This window comes from Lepidochelys olivacea (assembly GCF_965140295.1).
Source record: "Lepidochelys olivacea isolate rLepOli2 genome assembly, chromosome: 2".
Taxonomy (NCBI): domain Eukaryota; kingdom Metazoa; phylum Chordata; order Testudines; family Cheloniidae; genus Lepidochelys; species Lepidochelys olivacea.
In genome coordinates this window covers 86,147,356-86,163,439 of record NC_140412.1, presented here as the reverse complement: position 1 = coordinate 86,163,439, position 16,084 = coordinate 86,147,356, and the positions used below count along the sequence as shown (strand labels likewise).

At 38.6% G+C, this 16,084-nt stretch overlaps 1 protein-coding gene across 1 annotated transcript in view; it reads left to right on the top strand.

Moving 5' to 3' along the window:
• Positions 1 to 10,648, top strand: part of DLGAP1 (DLG associated protein 1) — a 642,070-nt gene extending 631,422 nt beyond the window's left edge. Inside the window, exons 10-12 of the mRNA XM_084618849.1 lie at positions 3,278 to 3,369; positions 6,259 to 6,411; positions 9,477 to 10,648. Coding sequence (XP_084474975.1) covers positions 3,278 to 3,369; positions 6,259 to 6,411; positions 9,477 to 9,686 — 455 coding nt within the window. The 3' untranslated portion in view covers positions 9,687 to 10,648. The remainder of the gene's footprint in view (positions 1 to 3,277; positions 3,370 to 6,258; positions 6,412 to 9,476) is intronic.
• The last annotated feature ends 5,436 nt before the right edge of the window (positions 10,649 to 16,084 follow it).

Genomic DNA, 16,084 nt, shown 5'->3' with positions numbered 1-16,084 from the left:
CAGATTAAATATTTCACTATAGCTATTGCACAATAACTCTCCCATATGGACACTTTATTCTGGAAGAGAAGTAAATGGTTGCTAGGGTCTGTTATGACTGCATCTTGATGGATTTAATGAACAGGAGGGATTTTTTGTCTGCTTGCTTTGTAAATTTTGTTTGTAGCATTATGAACTAAAGTAGTCAATTTCAATGTTTTTATATATACTACCTTCCTCCTACACTCACCTCCCCATGCTGCTTAAGACTCCATCAGTCGTTTTCTGATATATTGTCACTTCCTCTTATTCACTTAGTATTTGTCCCCAAACTTGTGTTCAAGAATGGAGCCGCTCAGGATTTTAGCCAGATAAGTGCATCAGTGTGTTTTTATTTCTTTTACCACTGTACACCTTAACCCTTCCATTCCTGGCACTAGAGATTTTGACTGAGTCAGAGGAGTAGGCACGCTGCCTTGAAAACTAAAAGCAACAAGTATTGTAAGTTAGTATTTAGCTATTGAGGAGACTTTTTGCCTTCTGGGGAGATTCCTTTCAGTCTTTCACCTGCTTTGTTTGAAGTCTTTTTTTTAAACTTCTGTGACAGGGTTGGTCTTGTTGACTGGTAACATGTTAATGGCCTGCTTGTTTTCCAGGGGTAGGAAAATAGTCGGGGGGGGGGGGGGGACGACACACTTGACTAGATACAGCAGGAGCGACAGCAGAAGTGGTTACAGTGGAGAACATCAGCATGCATCTCACAATCAGCTGGGGTGAAGGTTTTAAACAACTAGCCAGTCCTTTCCCCCCAGTTCTATCGAATGCTATTTTAGAATATTAAACTTATTAAGTAGTCTTTAAAAACAAAAAGAAAGGGGTTCGTGTCCATCCCCATCCCCCACCAAAAAGTGCATTTTAAATTCACTTATAAACAGACTTTCAACATTACCTCCATGCAATCAATGTATATTTCATATAAAGTTCTATCTTAACTTTTTACTGAAAAGTTGAGGGACCATTTTCCCCCCTCTCAACTCCCAGGCTGTGTTGTGAAGCATCAGATGGCCAAGCTCCAGATGAGGCAGCTGTTCTGAAATACACACAGTGGGAAGAGTTTTCATAACAATGGGAACCACATGAAAGCTCTCAAAGTAGCTCCTCCCCACCATTGAAAGTTCCTTTCAGTTGAGTGGTTTGCACACTGGGTTGCATAAATGACTAGACACTGCAAGGGGTGCATTTGCAGCACACTGCGCAGGGAATTAGACACGCAACCTTTACTAACAATAATGACAGTTGTAAGTAGAATTCCCGGTGCAACGTGCTGAAAATATTCCACTTAGTGAATCTTCTAGTTCAGAGCTATTTCCTGGCAGTGCTAAGCTCTGGGAGCAAAGTGAAAGGCTTGGATTGTGCTTGTGTATGCATGGCATTCTTTTCTGTAGGGCTCTGAAGGAAGAATCATAAAAGGCTTCCCCTTCCCTCCCTCCCCCCCGACTATTTTACCCTTCTTCCTTTTACAGTGTATTCTATGTCCAACTTTACTTCCACTCGGCTAAGTTGTTGTGCTACATTAATCAGCCCTAAAAGGGTAAAACATGGAGCTGTGATTGTATACCTGGCTTCAGTTAAGCCTACTTCAGTTCATAACTTAGTTTTGTCCCTACTTGCTTGGGGTCTCCGTGTTTGTGAATACCCCGAAGAGTCTTTCAGTTTTAAATGATTTTGGAGCAGTGCCTCTGGTAGCCACCTATAAAGTCTGGCCTGTGGGTGGGCTGAGTTCTTTACTGTGGATTTTACAACCCCAAAGTGTCGAAGGCATTTTCCCCCTTTGAGCTCTCCTCAACACTGTGTTTGAATTTATAGGGGTTTAGCGTGGTCCATAGACATGGCATTGGCTTGGGAGTCAGGAGACTGGGATCTATTCTGGGTTCTGCCACTGACCTGCCGGGTGACCTCGGGCCAGTCACTTCACCTCTCTGTGCCTCAGTTCTCCCTACTTCACATTGTTTGTCTTGTCTATTTAGACTATAAGCTCTTCACAGACTGCCTCTCTCTGCTTGAACACTGCCTAGCACAATGGGGCCCTATCTTAGTTGCAGCCTCTGGGCGCTACAATAATTATTTTTAATAATAATGGTTCAGATCAAAGCAGAACAAATGTCTTTCATTAGTAAAGTGGTAAATACCAATTTAAGTCCATCCAGACTGTTGTAAAACCATATACTATGGGCCAGGGTCTACTCTAACTCATTGCACCACTCTGATGGTGCAAAGAGACCACAAAGCTGATTTAACTGACCAGTGTGCGGGAATTGCCAAGAGGTGCAAAGCTGCCATAGTGACCATTTGCTGCCTTCCTCCCGGCTACCAGTGTAGTGGACGCAGCTGGGGGAAACATGACATGGAGCACCGTTATGCTCTGGTGAGTGTTGGCTATTGAAATGGCCAGTTAGGACCATAGGTGGCTGGGGACAATTGAGAGCAGCCCTGAAGCTGCTCACAGTTGCAGTGGTGACTGAAAAAGCCTCTGGATGGCCCTAGGATCAGGGTGGGGGTTTTAAGTGTGACATACAGCCACTGTTTCCTCCTCCTGGGACCAGCACCAGCCAGCAGTCAACCAGACCCAAGAACTGGGCCCTCTGTTTCTGAGGTAAACAGCAGAGGTTTTGGTAAAAGCTGTGTTTCCCCAATATGGCACATGATTAGTTCCACATTTGTAACACTTTCTGAAAGCTCTTTACTTTTCTGCATGTGAGATCAGGTCTACATTAGAAACTTTGGCAGATATAACAGTGTCAGAAAGGGGGTGATTTTTCACAACATTTCTATATCAGCAAAAGCTACCATGTAGATGTGGTTATACCAGCATAGAAGTGTGCTTATTAATTCAAACAAAAAACTCACCAGATAACACAAACCAAAGCTATTCCCCTGACCAACACAGGCTTCACGCTACACCTCTCTGCTCCAGGGACCGTCACAAGAGCCAACCTCTGTCCCACAGCTCCCCACAACTGAGTGCTCTCAGCCCTTTATAAGTATCACCTCTCTCCTTCCCAACTGGGTCTGATAAGCAAACAGGGTTGGCTGATCACCAGCCCCCCGTCCTTTAAAAGGGCAGATTATCCTGTTTCACCAATGTTTTCATTTGGGGATCCTGTATAAGCTATACCAGCAAAAGAGGTAAAATGAAAGTTGTTTACTCCATAACTTCCTCATTGGTGTATCTGGTTCAATCACTACAGAAAGGCACCACTGTATAACTGGTGCTGACTTATGTTTGCTTTCCTGTCAGTTCTAGGGAAAATTCGAACTGCAGTGGGCAGTGCCCAGCTTCTCATGGCCCAGAAATTTTACCAGTTCAGAGAACTGTGTGAAGAAAACCTGGTATGTAATGTTTATTATAGATATGATTGTGCTTCTGTTATTGCTAAGGAATTTACTCTGTGAGTCACTATGCCTTAAATTGTCTAAAGCTTTTTCTAGATTAGAATATCTCCAATTTATTCCAATAAAGGGCTTGATTCATCCAACCAATGTAAATCCATTGAATTTAATGGAGTTATACCAGTGTAAAAACAGTGGGAGATCTCTGTGAGGCCCATAATAATTTAAAAAGAGAGAAACTCAAAAGGCTTAGGATGAAATTCAATAGGAGCTTTGCCAATAACTTCTACAGAGGCAGGATTTCACACTTGGAATGGACTCTTTTCAGATAAGCACCCAAAGGTTTGGAAGCTTTTCAAAACTGAGTGAACCTCTTGAGTTTTCAAAATTGGACTGGAAATCTTGTGGGATGACACTTTCTCATGGGATTTCCAGTGCTGCTTGCTTTCAGTTGGACAGATGTACCGTAAATCAATATCTATTGTGGAGTTTTGGCCCATCTGCCTCCAAACCAAGGCAGTGTACCATTTTGCAAAAATGAAAAATAATGAATTATTGAAGCTAATCAAACTCTTCCAGATCCCCAAAAAAGGCAAAACAAAGTTCTTAATTTCTCAGAATCAGTTTGCTTATCCCTAATAATGCACAATACATTGTATACCACATACCTAAAATGATGATAATACTTCGCATTTATCAAAGATTTCAAACCACGTTTTAAACTAATTCATAGATTTTAAGGCCAGAAGGGACCACAGTTGTCATCTACTGTGACCTTCCAGTATAACACAGGCCACAGAACTTCCCTAAATTAATTCCTGTTTCAGCTATAGCACACGTTTTAGAAAACTGGCCAATCTTGATTTAAAAATTTCTAGTGAAGGAGAATCCACCACGACCCTTAATAAGTGGTTCCAATAGCTAATTATCCTCACTATTAAACATTTTAATCTTATTTTTAGTCTGAATTTATTTAGTTTCAACTTCAACTTGTTATACCTTTGTCTGCTAAACAGAAGAGCCCTCGGTTATCAAATGTTTAATGATTCACCATTGCAGAGTAGATAAGCACAATTACCCCCAATTTACTCATGAGGAATCTGTAGCACAGAAAGGTTCAGGGCAGAGCAGAGAATGGACCGCAGAACTCATTGCTTTCCTTCCTCTGCACTAACCATCCTGTTATTAAGCTCTCTTCTTAAAACATCCAATCAGGCTGAGATAAGACTGCCATGGCTCCAAATTACAGATAAACTGATTTTGTTTTTCATTGTTACAAAAACACTTTTTGAACTATGCCAAGTTGACATTATGGGATAGTGTATATTTTAATATGACATTTTCTTTCAGCACCTGACCCAGTTCTCATCCAAGTCATTAGGAGTCTCTCAAAGAGAGCTGGATCAAGGCCTTAAAGAGAAAAATATAACTGTAAAAACTCCATACTGAACTCTACTTTGGAATCAGAGGCTCACTCCTGTGGCAAAGTACTGAGGGCCTTCAGCTCTCACTGAAGGCAAAGCACCTCAGAGGATCAGGGCCTAAATTAGAAATCTGCCTAAATTGCAAGATGCAATGGAAATCAGTTCTGCATGAGTTAGTCCTTCTCTTTTTACCATGAAGAATGAAAAAGTATTTTGTTCCCATATCTGTGTATGTAAAAGTTACTATTTCAGTTTGCCTACCTAATAATGTCAATGGTCAAGAACTAAGAATCCTGTTATAACCTGTATCCTTTCTATGCAGAAAAGTGACTTCTTCTTTTTCCACAGTCACTGCTTTGGTGGGATAGGCATCTTGCTTCTCTCATAGTGGGATAGGCATCCCACTATGAAAAAAATACAGTGGTAGAAATTTCTTAAGGGAAACAGTTTCACAACCAGCACCTGCTTTACTTTTTGCTGGAGAAAGATATGTTAACACAATGTGAGATAAAACCATAATCTCAACTGAGCCAGCTATCATATAGAATTGTTGGGTGTCAGGACAGGTCTGATTTGAAGAGGCGCTGAACACCCATAGAGCCCATTACCTCAAGTGAAGTTGTGGATGTTCAGCACTTCTGAAAAATCAAGCTGTAAACCCATGTATCCAACAGTCTATTTGATGTAAATCATTTAAAGAGATCCTTTAGACAGACTTCACCACAGCAGTGTGTATCATTTGACTGGAAGGTCAAAATCTTACTAGCCCGTGGCACAAGTAAAGTTTTAACAGTCAGATTCTGGTTCAACATATAACTCTCCCCAAAAGAGTACCCTGCAAAAGTAGGGTTAATGTGCATCTATATTCTCTTTCCCCATATATTTCCCTCTGCCCAGATTATTTTTGCCAGGAATATAAATAATCTGTCCAGGGTACATTTATTTAAAATGTAATATTTTCATAGTCCTTAATATCATTGAAGCACTGTACAAATGTGAATTAATGCCCTGTTGAATCAGTAGATGCACATGCAGAAATGTGGGATGAAATCCTGACAGCAGTGAAGTCAACAGGAGTCTTGCCATTGACTTCAGTGCAGCCAGGATTTTACCAAGGGTAGACCCCTTGGCTGTGCCAAAGAGTGCCACCCTGCTGCTCCTGTTACAGAAGGACGGAGAAGCAACCTTTCCCTATGTTTTGATGGGTAGCCAGAATTGAGGCCACTGACTTCAGGGGAAACCACAGGTTTTCTGGAGCACACCTGTCAGAATTTAGCTCTAAATCTTTATAAGTAAAAATACGAGTAAAAAGTGTTCTTTCTCATTTCTATTAACTTCTTCTAAGTATCTCATTGATCAATTTGAATCAAAGTAAACTGCTTTACTGTGAGGTGCATAGCCATTTGCACAAATGCTTTATATTAAAAGATACTAAAGCCAAAATATTTTTTCTTCTGTTGTACAGAATCCTAATGCACATCCAAGGCCGACCTCCCAGGATTTAGCAGGGTTTTGGGATATGCTCCAGTTGTCCATAGAAAATATTAGTATGAAATTTGATGAACTTCATCAGTTAAAGGCCAATAACTGGAAACAGATGGATCCTCATGACAAGAAGGTAGAACAATGTAGATTTTGTATGCTTCATTTAAAACCCTGCACAAATACTGGACAAATTAAATAGTCCTCTGCGTACAGATGTTAAAAATGTGCAATGAAGCTCATATCAGATTCATTTCACTGTAACAACAATGTTTACATAACAATCATCTGGGATATTATCTGTAATATGTTTCAGGCATATTTTAAAACCAAATCTGTCTTTGTGAATTGGATAATGGGAATGTAGTACTTTGTTAAACTTTACATTTAATCATACTAGTTTATCAGTCGTTGGAAGGAACTGCCATATATATTGATTCTTAAATTTAAATAAATCACATTTATGGTGCATATTATTGCATATAGCAAGAATTCAGTTTACTTGCACACTCTAGGCTTTGTTACTGAGAAAACTAGAAATCATCACTGACTTTGGTAACCAGATCATAAGTACAGTGATAAACCAACTGCCGTCATACAGAGCTAAAACCAAACTTCCTACAAGTTGCATGGTAATCTTTCCATGCCATTTTTTTTTGTTTGCTTTCTTTTGTTTTTTAAATGGAAATTCTTGTAATTGGGTTCATTTTGCTGGTAATGTTATTTTTCTGAGATAGCCCAAAAATCATTTGTAGCACTGGTAATTATTTTTAACAGAGTTTTCCGTTGTTGCCATAAAGAGACTACCAGGTTTCCAAGTGTGAACCACGTTCCTTTTTTCATTCTGGTTTGGCACATATCCTTATTTTTAATCCTCACCATCAAGACAGCTGATCAGCTGGTCAAACAGCACCTTGGGTGAGCCACAATACAGTTCTCCAAAACTATTGTTATCATAATTGTTTATTTTATAGAACCCATAAGTGGGTTAGAAACTTCACAGAAAACACTTAAAGCCAGATCTGTGTCCAGAGGAATGTACAATCTAATGCTATGCTCCTGCTGCCATCTAACACTACAGCTCGGTTTCCATTAGCCTCATTAGACTCGGAAATGGGCATTGGCTGATAACTATGACACATAGGTAGGGATATAACATACACCAAAAAGGCAAGGGAGCAAGGAGTGCACCATTTGCAGACCAAGTATTATACCCTTTTTCAAGTAATATATACGTCTGGGTAACCCAAACTGATGTCTGGATTAACTGCCCTAAAAATAGCTCTGATCCATCTTGTTGCGGACAAGCAAAGTGGCATTTTCTTTTGGACAAATAATAACACAGATTTCCACAAATCTTCCAGCAGATTTCCACAGAACACAAGTTTCCACAGAACTTCCAAATACAGTTCTGTTAGAATCCTGTTCCCACCAAACAAAACTAAAAAATCATGCCCTTTGTTTCTGAATTAGGAGAGCCAAATTCCAGGTTAATCCCAAACCATCAGAGGAATACCATTAGTGTTTTATTTGGGGGTGGCCCTTGTTTGTTTTCTGAGGCTACAATACAGAAGTCAGGTAATTACTTTTTAATATGTCTTTTTTGAGAAGGAGCTGTAAAACTGCAAACACACATGCGCGCACATGCTAATATACGATTTTTCATTAGCTTCTAATGCAAAAGAATGTGTCCAGTCTTCAGCATGAAGAAAAGAGAGTTTTACTAAAAATGTCCCTTTCATTTTCCTTGAAAACATTTCAAGGAAATCCCACCAAAAGGAAGACTATAAAGGGTTAAAAGAAGTTAAGCAGTAATGAAGAAAGGATCGTATGTATTTACAATCTGCAGTAGGAAGGTAGAGGTTATGCACTTTAAAGAATTACACTGACTCTGTTCCTGTTTCATTTGACTGTGATTTTAAATTAAACTGTTCATCTCCTATTTTAAAAGGAAAAAAAGAATGAAAACTTTCTGTGGAATTGATATTTGCATTTGCCTCTGTCTCCCCCGCCTCCCCCCCTGGGCCTGTTAAACAGCATAGATTAATCTTTAGATGTAGAGGAAAAAGCAAAGTGTGAACAATAAGTGCAACTAGGCAGCTTTATATTTCAAGTAATAAAGGCTGTTGTGATCAACATGAGAGCAAACTAAAGGCTAGAATGGAATCTTTGTAGTAATAAAATCCCTACTCTCAGAAACCATGTTCACATTTGGAAGGGGATGTAATTTAAAATACCATCTAAATTGACATGACAAAAACTTTATAGCTGCCTGAAATTCAGAACTGAATACACACTTTTTCTAAAGCCATCCTTATAGATATAAAAATTACATCTTTGTTAACCACGTATCTTTGGCTGCTCAAGTGACGATTAGTGTATGTTCTCTCAGTGATTTTTTTTAAAATTCCTACCCGTTTTTCAGTGTGTAGGTTATTGTAATTCCTCACGCTCATTCAGCATGGTGCTAAATTTAAAGAATTTTTATAGTGAGACATGAAAAGTGTGGATTATTTGAGCTATTACCAAGATCAGCCACCACTAAGCACATGTTTTTTATTCTAACTGTATAGCCAACTCCAAGCTGCTAGTTTACATTACATTTACTGTGTGATATATATCCATTGAATCTGTGTTGTAAGCCCATCTAGTGTTATGTATGTACTGTGTGTAAGGGACAAGATCATTTGTGCTTTTCACTTCTGTAACACAGATTGCTGCTATAGTAAATTAATGTTATTGACAAACCCAAAGAGTTTGATAGGAGTTGGGTTTTTTTAATTCCGTAGTAGAATTTAAACATTAGGTTTATGAAACTGTATTAGCTTAAATAGTGCTACAAAGTTCTGTTTAAGATGCTCTCCTTTCTAATCCCTGGCACCAGGACGAGGAGTCTGGATTCCCCAATGGGAACCGCATTAATTGGTTAGCTGTGGGAGCTTCGGCCCTTTCAGCGCCAGGCGTTTAATACACACCGTACCTGTGGAGAACTAGCACTGCTATCAATACTATCCTTTGCTTTAAGCTTACATTATTTTTATGAACCCTTGAATACAAAAGCCAGTTCAATGAAGAAAAAAATGCAGATAAGAACTAACAAACCTTAGGTAAAATGTGTGTTCTAACTACTGACCTATCCTAGTTTTTTCCAAGCTTTCCCTGAGAAGCTGTATAATGTCATTAACCTTCTGCTTTGATCAGGAGAGAAGGGTCCCTCCTCCAGTGCCAAAGAAGCCAGCGAAAGGTCAGGTGCCACTCTTACGGGAACGTTCTCTGGAAAGCTCACAGCGTCAAGAGGCCCGGAAACGGCTGATGGCTGCCAAACGAGCCGCATCTGTCCGCCAGAATTCAGCCACTGAGAGCGCTGAAAGCATTGAGATTTACATCCCCGAAGCCCAGACGAGGCTATGAAGGGATCCCACCAGGAGGACTCTCACTGGCAAGACAAGTCTCTTGTATAATCTGCTCCTCTAGGTCCCTATTCAGAGCCACCATTAAGTATTTGTATTCTCCTCTTTCTTTCTTTCTTTCTTTCTTTCTTTCTTTCTTTCTTTCTTTCTTTCTTTCTTTCTTTCTTTCTTTCTCTCTCTCTCCCTCCATAATCCCAATGATCCCAATGAAGTCCACTTTTGTGATGTAGTTGTCGATCATCCAAGAGGTGTCCTCTAATAACCGTTGCTTTCTAAAGGTTTGCCCATGTCATTATAATGCTTTGTCACATGTATTGATGCTCCCACTTTGCCTCATGTAAGAGAGTACAATCCTTTTTTCTGTTTAAGAAATAAATACAGAACTCACGTACACACAGACACACATGCACCTGTATAGTAAATGCACCATTTAACTCATTCATGATCTTTAGTTTATCTAAAGTTAGTCTGTTACCTGGTGTACAGCAATATAAAACTATAGAGTATTTTGGAAATTCAGTAATGCAGGGTGATCCTTTGGGACTCTGCCGTCTTCCTCATTAAAGATTAAAGGAGCTATGGCTCAGATTCCCTTCTTTTTATTACTATTATTTTTAAAGCAGATGGCGCACTTTATTCTAAACCTCAGAATCATATCTCACCTGAATTTAAGACGTCACAAAGGGCGAGGTAAGGGGAGAGATAGCTGTGTTGTGGTAAAAAGGAGGGAGAAGTAAATTGTGCAGGTGAGATGGTGAGGGACAGAAAAGATCCTGTGAAAAGATACCTGCACACTGTCACAGCTGCACAAACTGCCTCATTTGTATTTCATCAATCACTACTTAAACATTCTGATCAGCAGAAGATTGTAAATTCAATCTTCCAGGGAAATCATCTGTTTTGAAAGGCAATAAAAAGGCAAAAGGAAAGGAGATAAGAAGAAATGATGGTTGAAGATAATATAAAAAGGGACTTTTTTGTCAAAGTATTAAGAATTTTTAAAACTGTACTGTATTGTCATTTCCTATTGTATTGTATTGTATGAATTATATTGGATTTAAAAAAGAAGAAAAAAAAAGAAAAAACAGCTTGGTTTTGTTGATGTCTTAATCTTGGTGAAATGATCAGATTTCACACCCATCCACCCCTGTTTCTGAAATACTGTAAATGGAATCCATGATGTTTTTCAAAGCAAGACTTTGTTTTGTTTTATACACAGCTGGTTGTAAGCTTCAGGTCAGACTGCTTCCATCAGATGGTTCATAGCTGGGAGTAAGTTTCTCCTTTAGTCTCTTTTTTAATAATATAAAATACCCCATTTTTCAAAAATGAGGATTTTTCAGACACAGTGGGACCATAATGAGCCTATATTTGTTCACTACACTAGCTTTTGAAATCATGAACAATATGCATTCCCTAGTCTTCAGCAATTTACTTGATACTTAAGGTAAAATCTTGTTCTTGCTGCTTGGAATTGCACTGATGGAGGAAGGCGTTGGCTGTGCATTAGTGACACCAGCCATTGTGCCAACACAGGATAGGAGGTCTTGGGTATGTCGCTGAAAATGAGCAGCCTGAACATGCTGCAGAAGGCAACATTGGTGCTAGTTGGCCGGGCCCACCTGGCTATGCCCCCTAGTCAGCAGACCATGCCCTTTTGTGTCTTCTGGCATAGTAGTCATTCCCCATTGTTAGTGCTCTCTTGAGCTCTAGGTTAGAATCCTGCCCTGCTCAGGGTGGTTCTTATCATCTCTTCTCCCACTTGGACATCATACAGCAGGGTGTTACCCTTACAAGAAAGGAAGATCTTTTCTCTCTAACCTGGAAATAGTATAGTGACAGAGTCCACTGAGTGGTGGCTAATGTGTACTTTGCATCCAACCAAAGTTGGCTGTAAATGCCCTCCTTATTTAAACAGTGTGAACATTCCACCTGTGAAAATTCCAGTGCATGGTAGCCTTAACTGTGTAGCTCCCATCTAAAACATTTGAAATTCCCACCAGAAAGTTAAGTGCTTTCTAAAAATATACATCTAAGATCATGCCAGACAGCTTCTTTTAATGTAACATAGCCAGGTGCTAATTTAATTTCATTCAAGAAATTAGGAGAGGTAATAGGTTTTGGCACCAAATAGTGTCATGAAAACATTGTAAAGCCACTAGAGAATTTGCTACCTCTCAAAGCCATTGGTATCTGAGCTATGTATTTATAAACAGGGCACAAATATTTACTGCTGTGGTTTACAAGATAAGGGCTAATAATTTAATATTTAAAAGACTTTTAACTACAGTGATCAGAAATCCAGTGTAACCCCACTGAGTGCTTCATGTTAAGGGAGCTTTGAAAGGTTGGCCCTATAAGCATTTGAATACCAGTGTATTTGCTAGTTTTGAAAAGAACCCACTTCATTTAACTTTTAGCAGCAATGAAAAATCACAGTGTTTGCAGTATATATAGTGCCAACTGCCACTTTTGGTCATATAGTCATGTTAAGTATTAAAAATTATTTGGAACTCCTTTGTACTAAGATGTACAAAGCAGCATTCAGGTGAAGATGCACGTTCATAAGTACGTTTCAGTTGAAGTTTTCTGAAAGAAGAGTTAAGACTTAGATTGAGAAGTGGCTACAGACATTTATACAAAGGTTATGTCATAGTGAATTCCAAAAAATGGAAAATGGAAGACTTTTTAGTCTTGTAGATTATGAATTGTATTTGTACATTATATGATATTTTTGGAATGTATTTTAAATTGATTCTTAGTTGAATGCCTGCTGGTTCCTAACACCTGTGGACCGGCCATTATAACATTTGCCTAGCTTTACAGCAAAATTTGAATTTAGATATTGGTAAATACAGGCAGAAACTACTTCTGCCCCCTACAATGCCACTAGTTAGCCACTTGACTTATTACATATCACCACAGACATCTGTTACATCATTTATTTTAGTGTAAGTTGTAATTATTTATTTTTTATTCTTATCTGTTCAAATATAAACTAAAAATTACTATATTCCGTTTAACTTGGTATAAAATTGTTGCTTTTTTTTCCCTTGGGGGAAAATTTAAAAGACAAAAAGGTTGTTTTTGTCTCCTGCATTGAAAGTTTTAAAAGAAGTATTTATTATATTTTTCGCAGATGTTTCCATAAAATTCTCATAATCTTTTTGTAAAGAATGATGAAGAAATGGAGTAAAGATTTTTAATATTTGAAACGGTAAATAGAAATAACTTATTTGTAATATATTTCAGTTTATTTATTGGTGTTCCCTTAATGTTCTGATGTGCACTATTAATTTAAATTTTATCTTTGTGAATTTATAGTTTCTTTTTTTAAAAAATGTTTAAATGCATATTTTAAATAATAACTGGAATGTAAATCACTGGCTTACCTGCATTCCCAAATGTGATTTTAAAAGTGTTTTTGGTTTGGAAAAAAAGGAACAAAATTGAAAGCCTTTAGAAGGAGGGGTGGAAAGAATTTTTATGGCTTTATGAATTGGGTTTTCATAGGATTATCTATCTAGTTTGTGTGTGGAGAGAAAAATGTAAATAGACAAATGTTTCCCATAATGTAAAAAAAGAGCAAATTAATAAAATAATTAATGCACTGTTTGTAAGAGCTGCGGGTTTTCAATGCAAATTCACAATTCCATAACAGTAAAAATGATTCATTTGATGTGGTCAAGTATAAAAGCATAACCACCAGAAAGCTACCGTTAAGTATTCAGAGGTTTAGATTCTGATCTTCCGAAAACTTTGCATGAGTAACTCAACTCACATGAAGAATCCCATTGAACTCACTGGAAATATTCATATGAATAAAGTTACTCACATATGTAAGTGTTACCAGGATCAAGGCCTGGCTGCTTAGAAATATTTTCAAAGGCAAAGCTACATGGGGTTAAGCACCACAAAGACAACAGAAGATCTGCAATTGACTTCAGTGAAGTGAGGACAAGCCCTATGTTTGTTTATTTTTCATCACACTGGGTTCCTTCATGCTGTAATTACCTTCACTTGTGGCTAAAACGTGGTGAGACAAATTGGCATAAGGAAGTACAGCTGAATTCCTTTCAGTGGAATTCTGTCCACCAGAATGAACTTTGTCCAGTATGTGTGACAAAGACATTCTGTAATTCTTAAAGCAATGCCCATCTGAATTCTAAGCCTGTCATCTCTATTTCATAACAATACAAATGAATGCCAACATTATAAAATAATTCAGGCTGTGGAGTCAGTATATTAAGGATAATTATTTTAATTTCATGCCTGTACTCCACAATGTACCATACCTTATGCTAGTTAAGCCAATTACATTTTAATTTGTCACCCTCACATGATATAACCACACTAACTGTGTTCTATAAGAGACAGAGTCTAAGCACAGGAAGACTACAGTGGAGGCTTGTGTCAGTGATGTGATAGATGGAGACCCATTGTTAAAGCTTTACCACCCACCAGAGGGAGAGAATTTTCCTTTCTTTGACAGAATTTAGTCCTCTCTGGATACAATTAAACTGTCTCAACTAGAGGTGATATCCCTGAGGTTCATTAAAAATCCTTCTGAAGACTTTTTTTGCATTCAGAATGGACCAGAATGCACCAAATAACAGATATGTTCAAACTGTTTTCCAGAGAGAGAATGTACAAAGCCCTTGTGCAAGGTCTTTACCTCCACCCGACCCTCATGATTAATCAAGGTGAACATTATCTGTGCTACCAATACACTTGGTCTGTTTTTCAAGACCGAATTATGATTACTTCCTGCAAGTGTGATTTAATATCAGGTGATTTGCCACGCATTGTTGGTTTGTGCTTAACTGTTTGGAGCAGTCAGACTTTTCACTCAGAAAAAAAGTGACATGCAATCAAGGCGAATTCCTGTAGTTTTTGTGTTTTATGACTAATTGGGCACTGTGGCACACTATAAATAGGAACAACGTTGTGTGAAAACTGGCACCTGTAGCTTCCTTGTATATTGTAACTAAGCTTGGTGGTGTTCAATCAACACAATGCCGCCTCCTGTTCTTCCTCTTCAAGATATTTGAAAGAAAAGTGACAAACAACAACTCCTGGCAAAGAGAAAATTCTTTTAACTGGCACACCAAGCCATGAGTTAATGCAGCTGTTCAGCTAGTCAATAAAAATGCACCTTTACTAGGAAAATCTTTGCTTCACGTGCAACACAAATAGAGCTAGGCTTACCAGCGTGTCATGAGAAAGTTGTGTTACAAAAAACTAACATTTCCCCAAGTACACATTAAAAAACCTTAGTGTGTGTGTGTGTCTGTGTGCTGCATCAAGTTAAAAAATATCTGCCCTTCCATGCACGTCATGCACCTGCCGGTGACACAAACACATTCTCTCTCTCTCTCTCTCTCTAAGATGTTTTTGTGCGTACAGAGGTGGCTTCACAGTTCCCTTTGGTGTTCTTGCTCGGATATTGTGTATAGCAAAAAGGTAGATGCTATTATTTTATTCCACAGGATTTGTTTGGCTTTCAGCTACTATTGGCATGTTCAGCGAACAGTCAGACTTTCCCACGCGTAGGACTGATCTTCATTCAACAGTCTCTCACTAGTGCAAATTAATATAGCAGGTCTTGTATTTCTCTGTGAGACACATGTACAGTCCGCACAAAGACAAAGAAACAAGGAAAGGAACGGGGCTTCCTGGTAATTGTATTTTTCATAGTTCTCTTCATTGATCCAGTAACAATATAATCATAGAAATTAGAGACAGAAAAGCTTTATTAGGTCATTGTGTTAATCCCTCTGCCAATGCAAGATTGTTATCTATTGTGCTGCTGTGTCAGGTAAATCCTGACTTTAGTGAGTGAGCTCCACTGAGCAAAACCAGGTGGGAAAATTGAGCTGTGGCACTGACATAAGCTGCTCTACATGACTCATAGTGAGGCCTCCATCTTCTCACCCAGGAGGGAACAATCCCCATGGCTGGGTGCCTTTTTCATCCGAACAGAAAGGAAGCAATTATGGGCTTTGCCAGCTCCATTGAGAGAGAAATATCTGAGAGTTTTAGAGCCTCTCGAGGATTCAGACAATACGGCCTCTCAGAGCTTCTCATGGGGGCTGCCATTCTGTGGAAGGTACATTTAAGAACTGTCAAATATTCAGGGAAAGGAATGGGCCTTGAGCGGAAGAAAAAGGATCAGGCCAGAATGCAAAGAATAGGCTGAGTGTATCATATGTAAAACCACACAGAGTAAGAAAAGTCACTTGGGTAAAATCTCTGCTGAAGTAAAAACCTATTCAAGGGCTCATAACAGTATAACAAAGGAGACTGAATGGTTAAATACTTAATAAGGAGGAACACCTTATACAGTCTGTCTTCACATACTATAGCTTGCTATATGATAACTTATTTTTACTAGGGAAG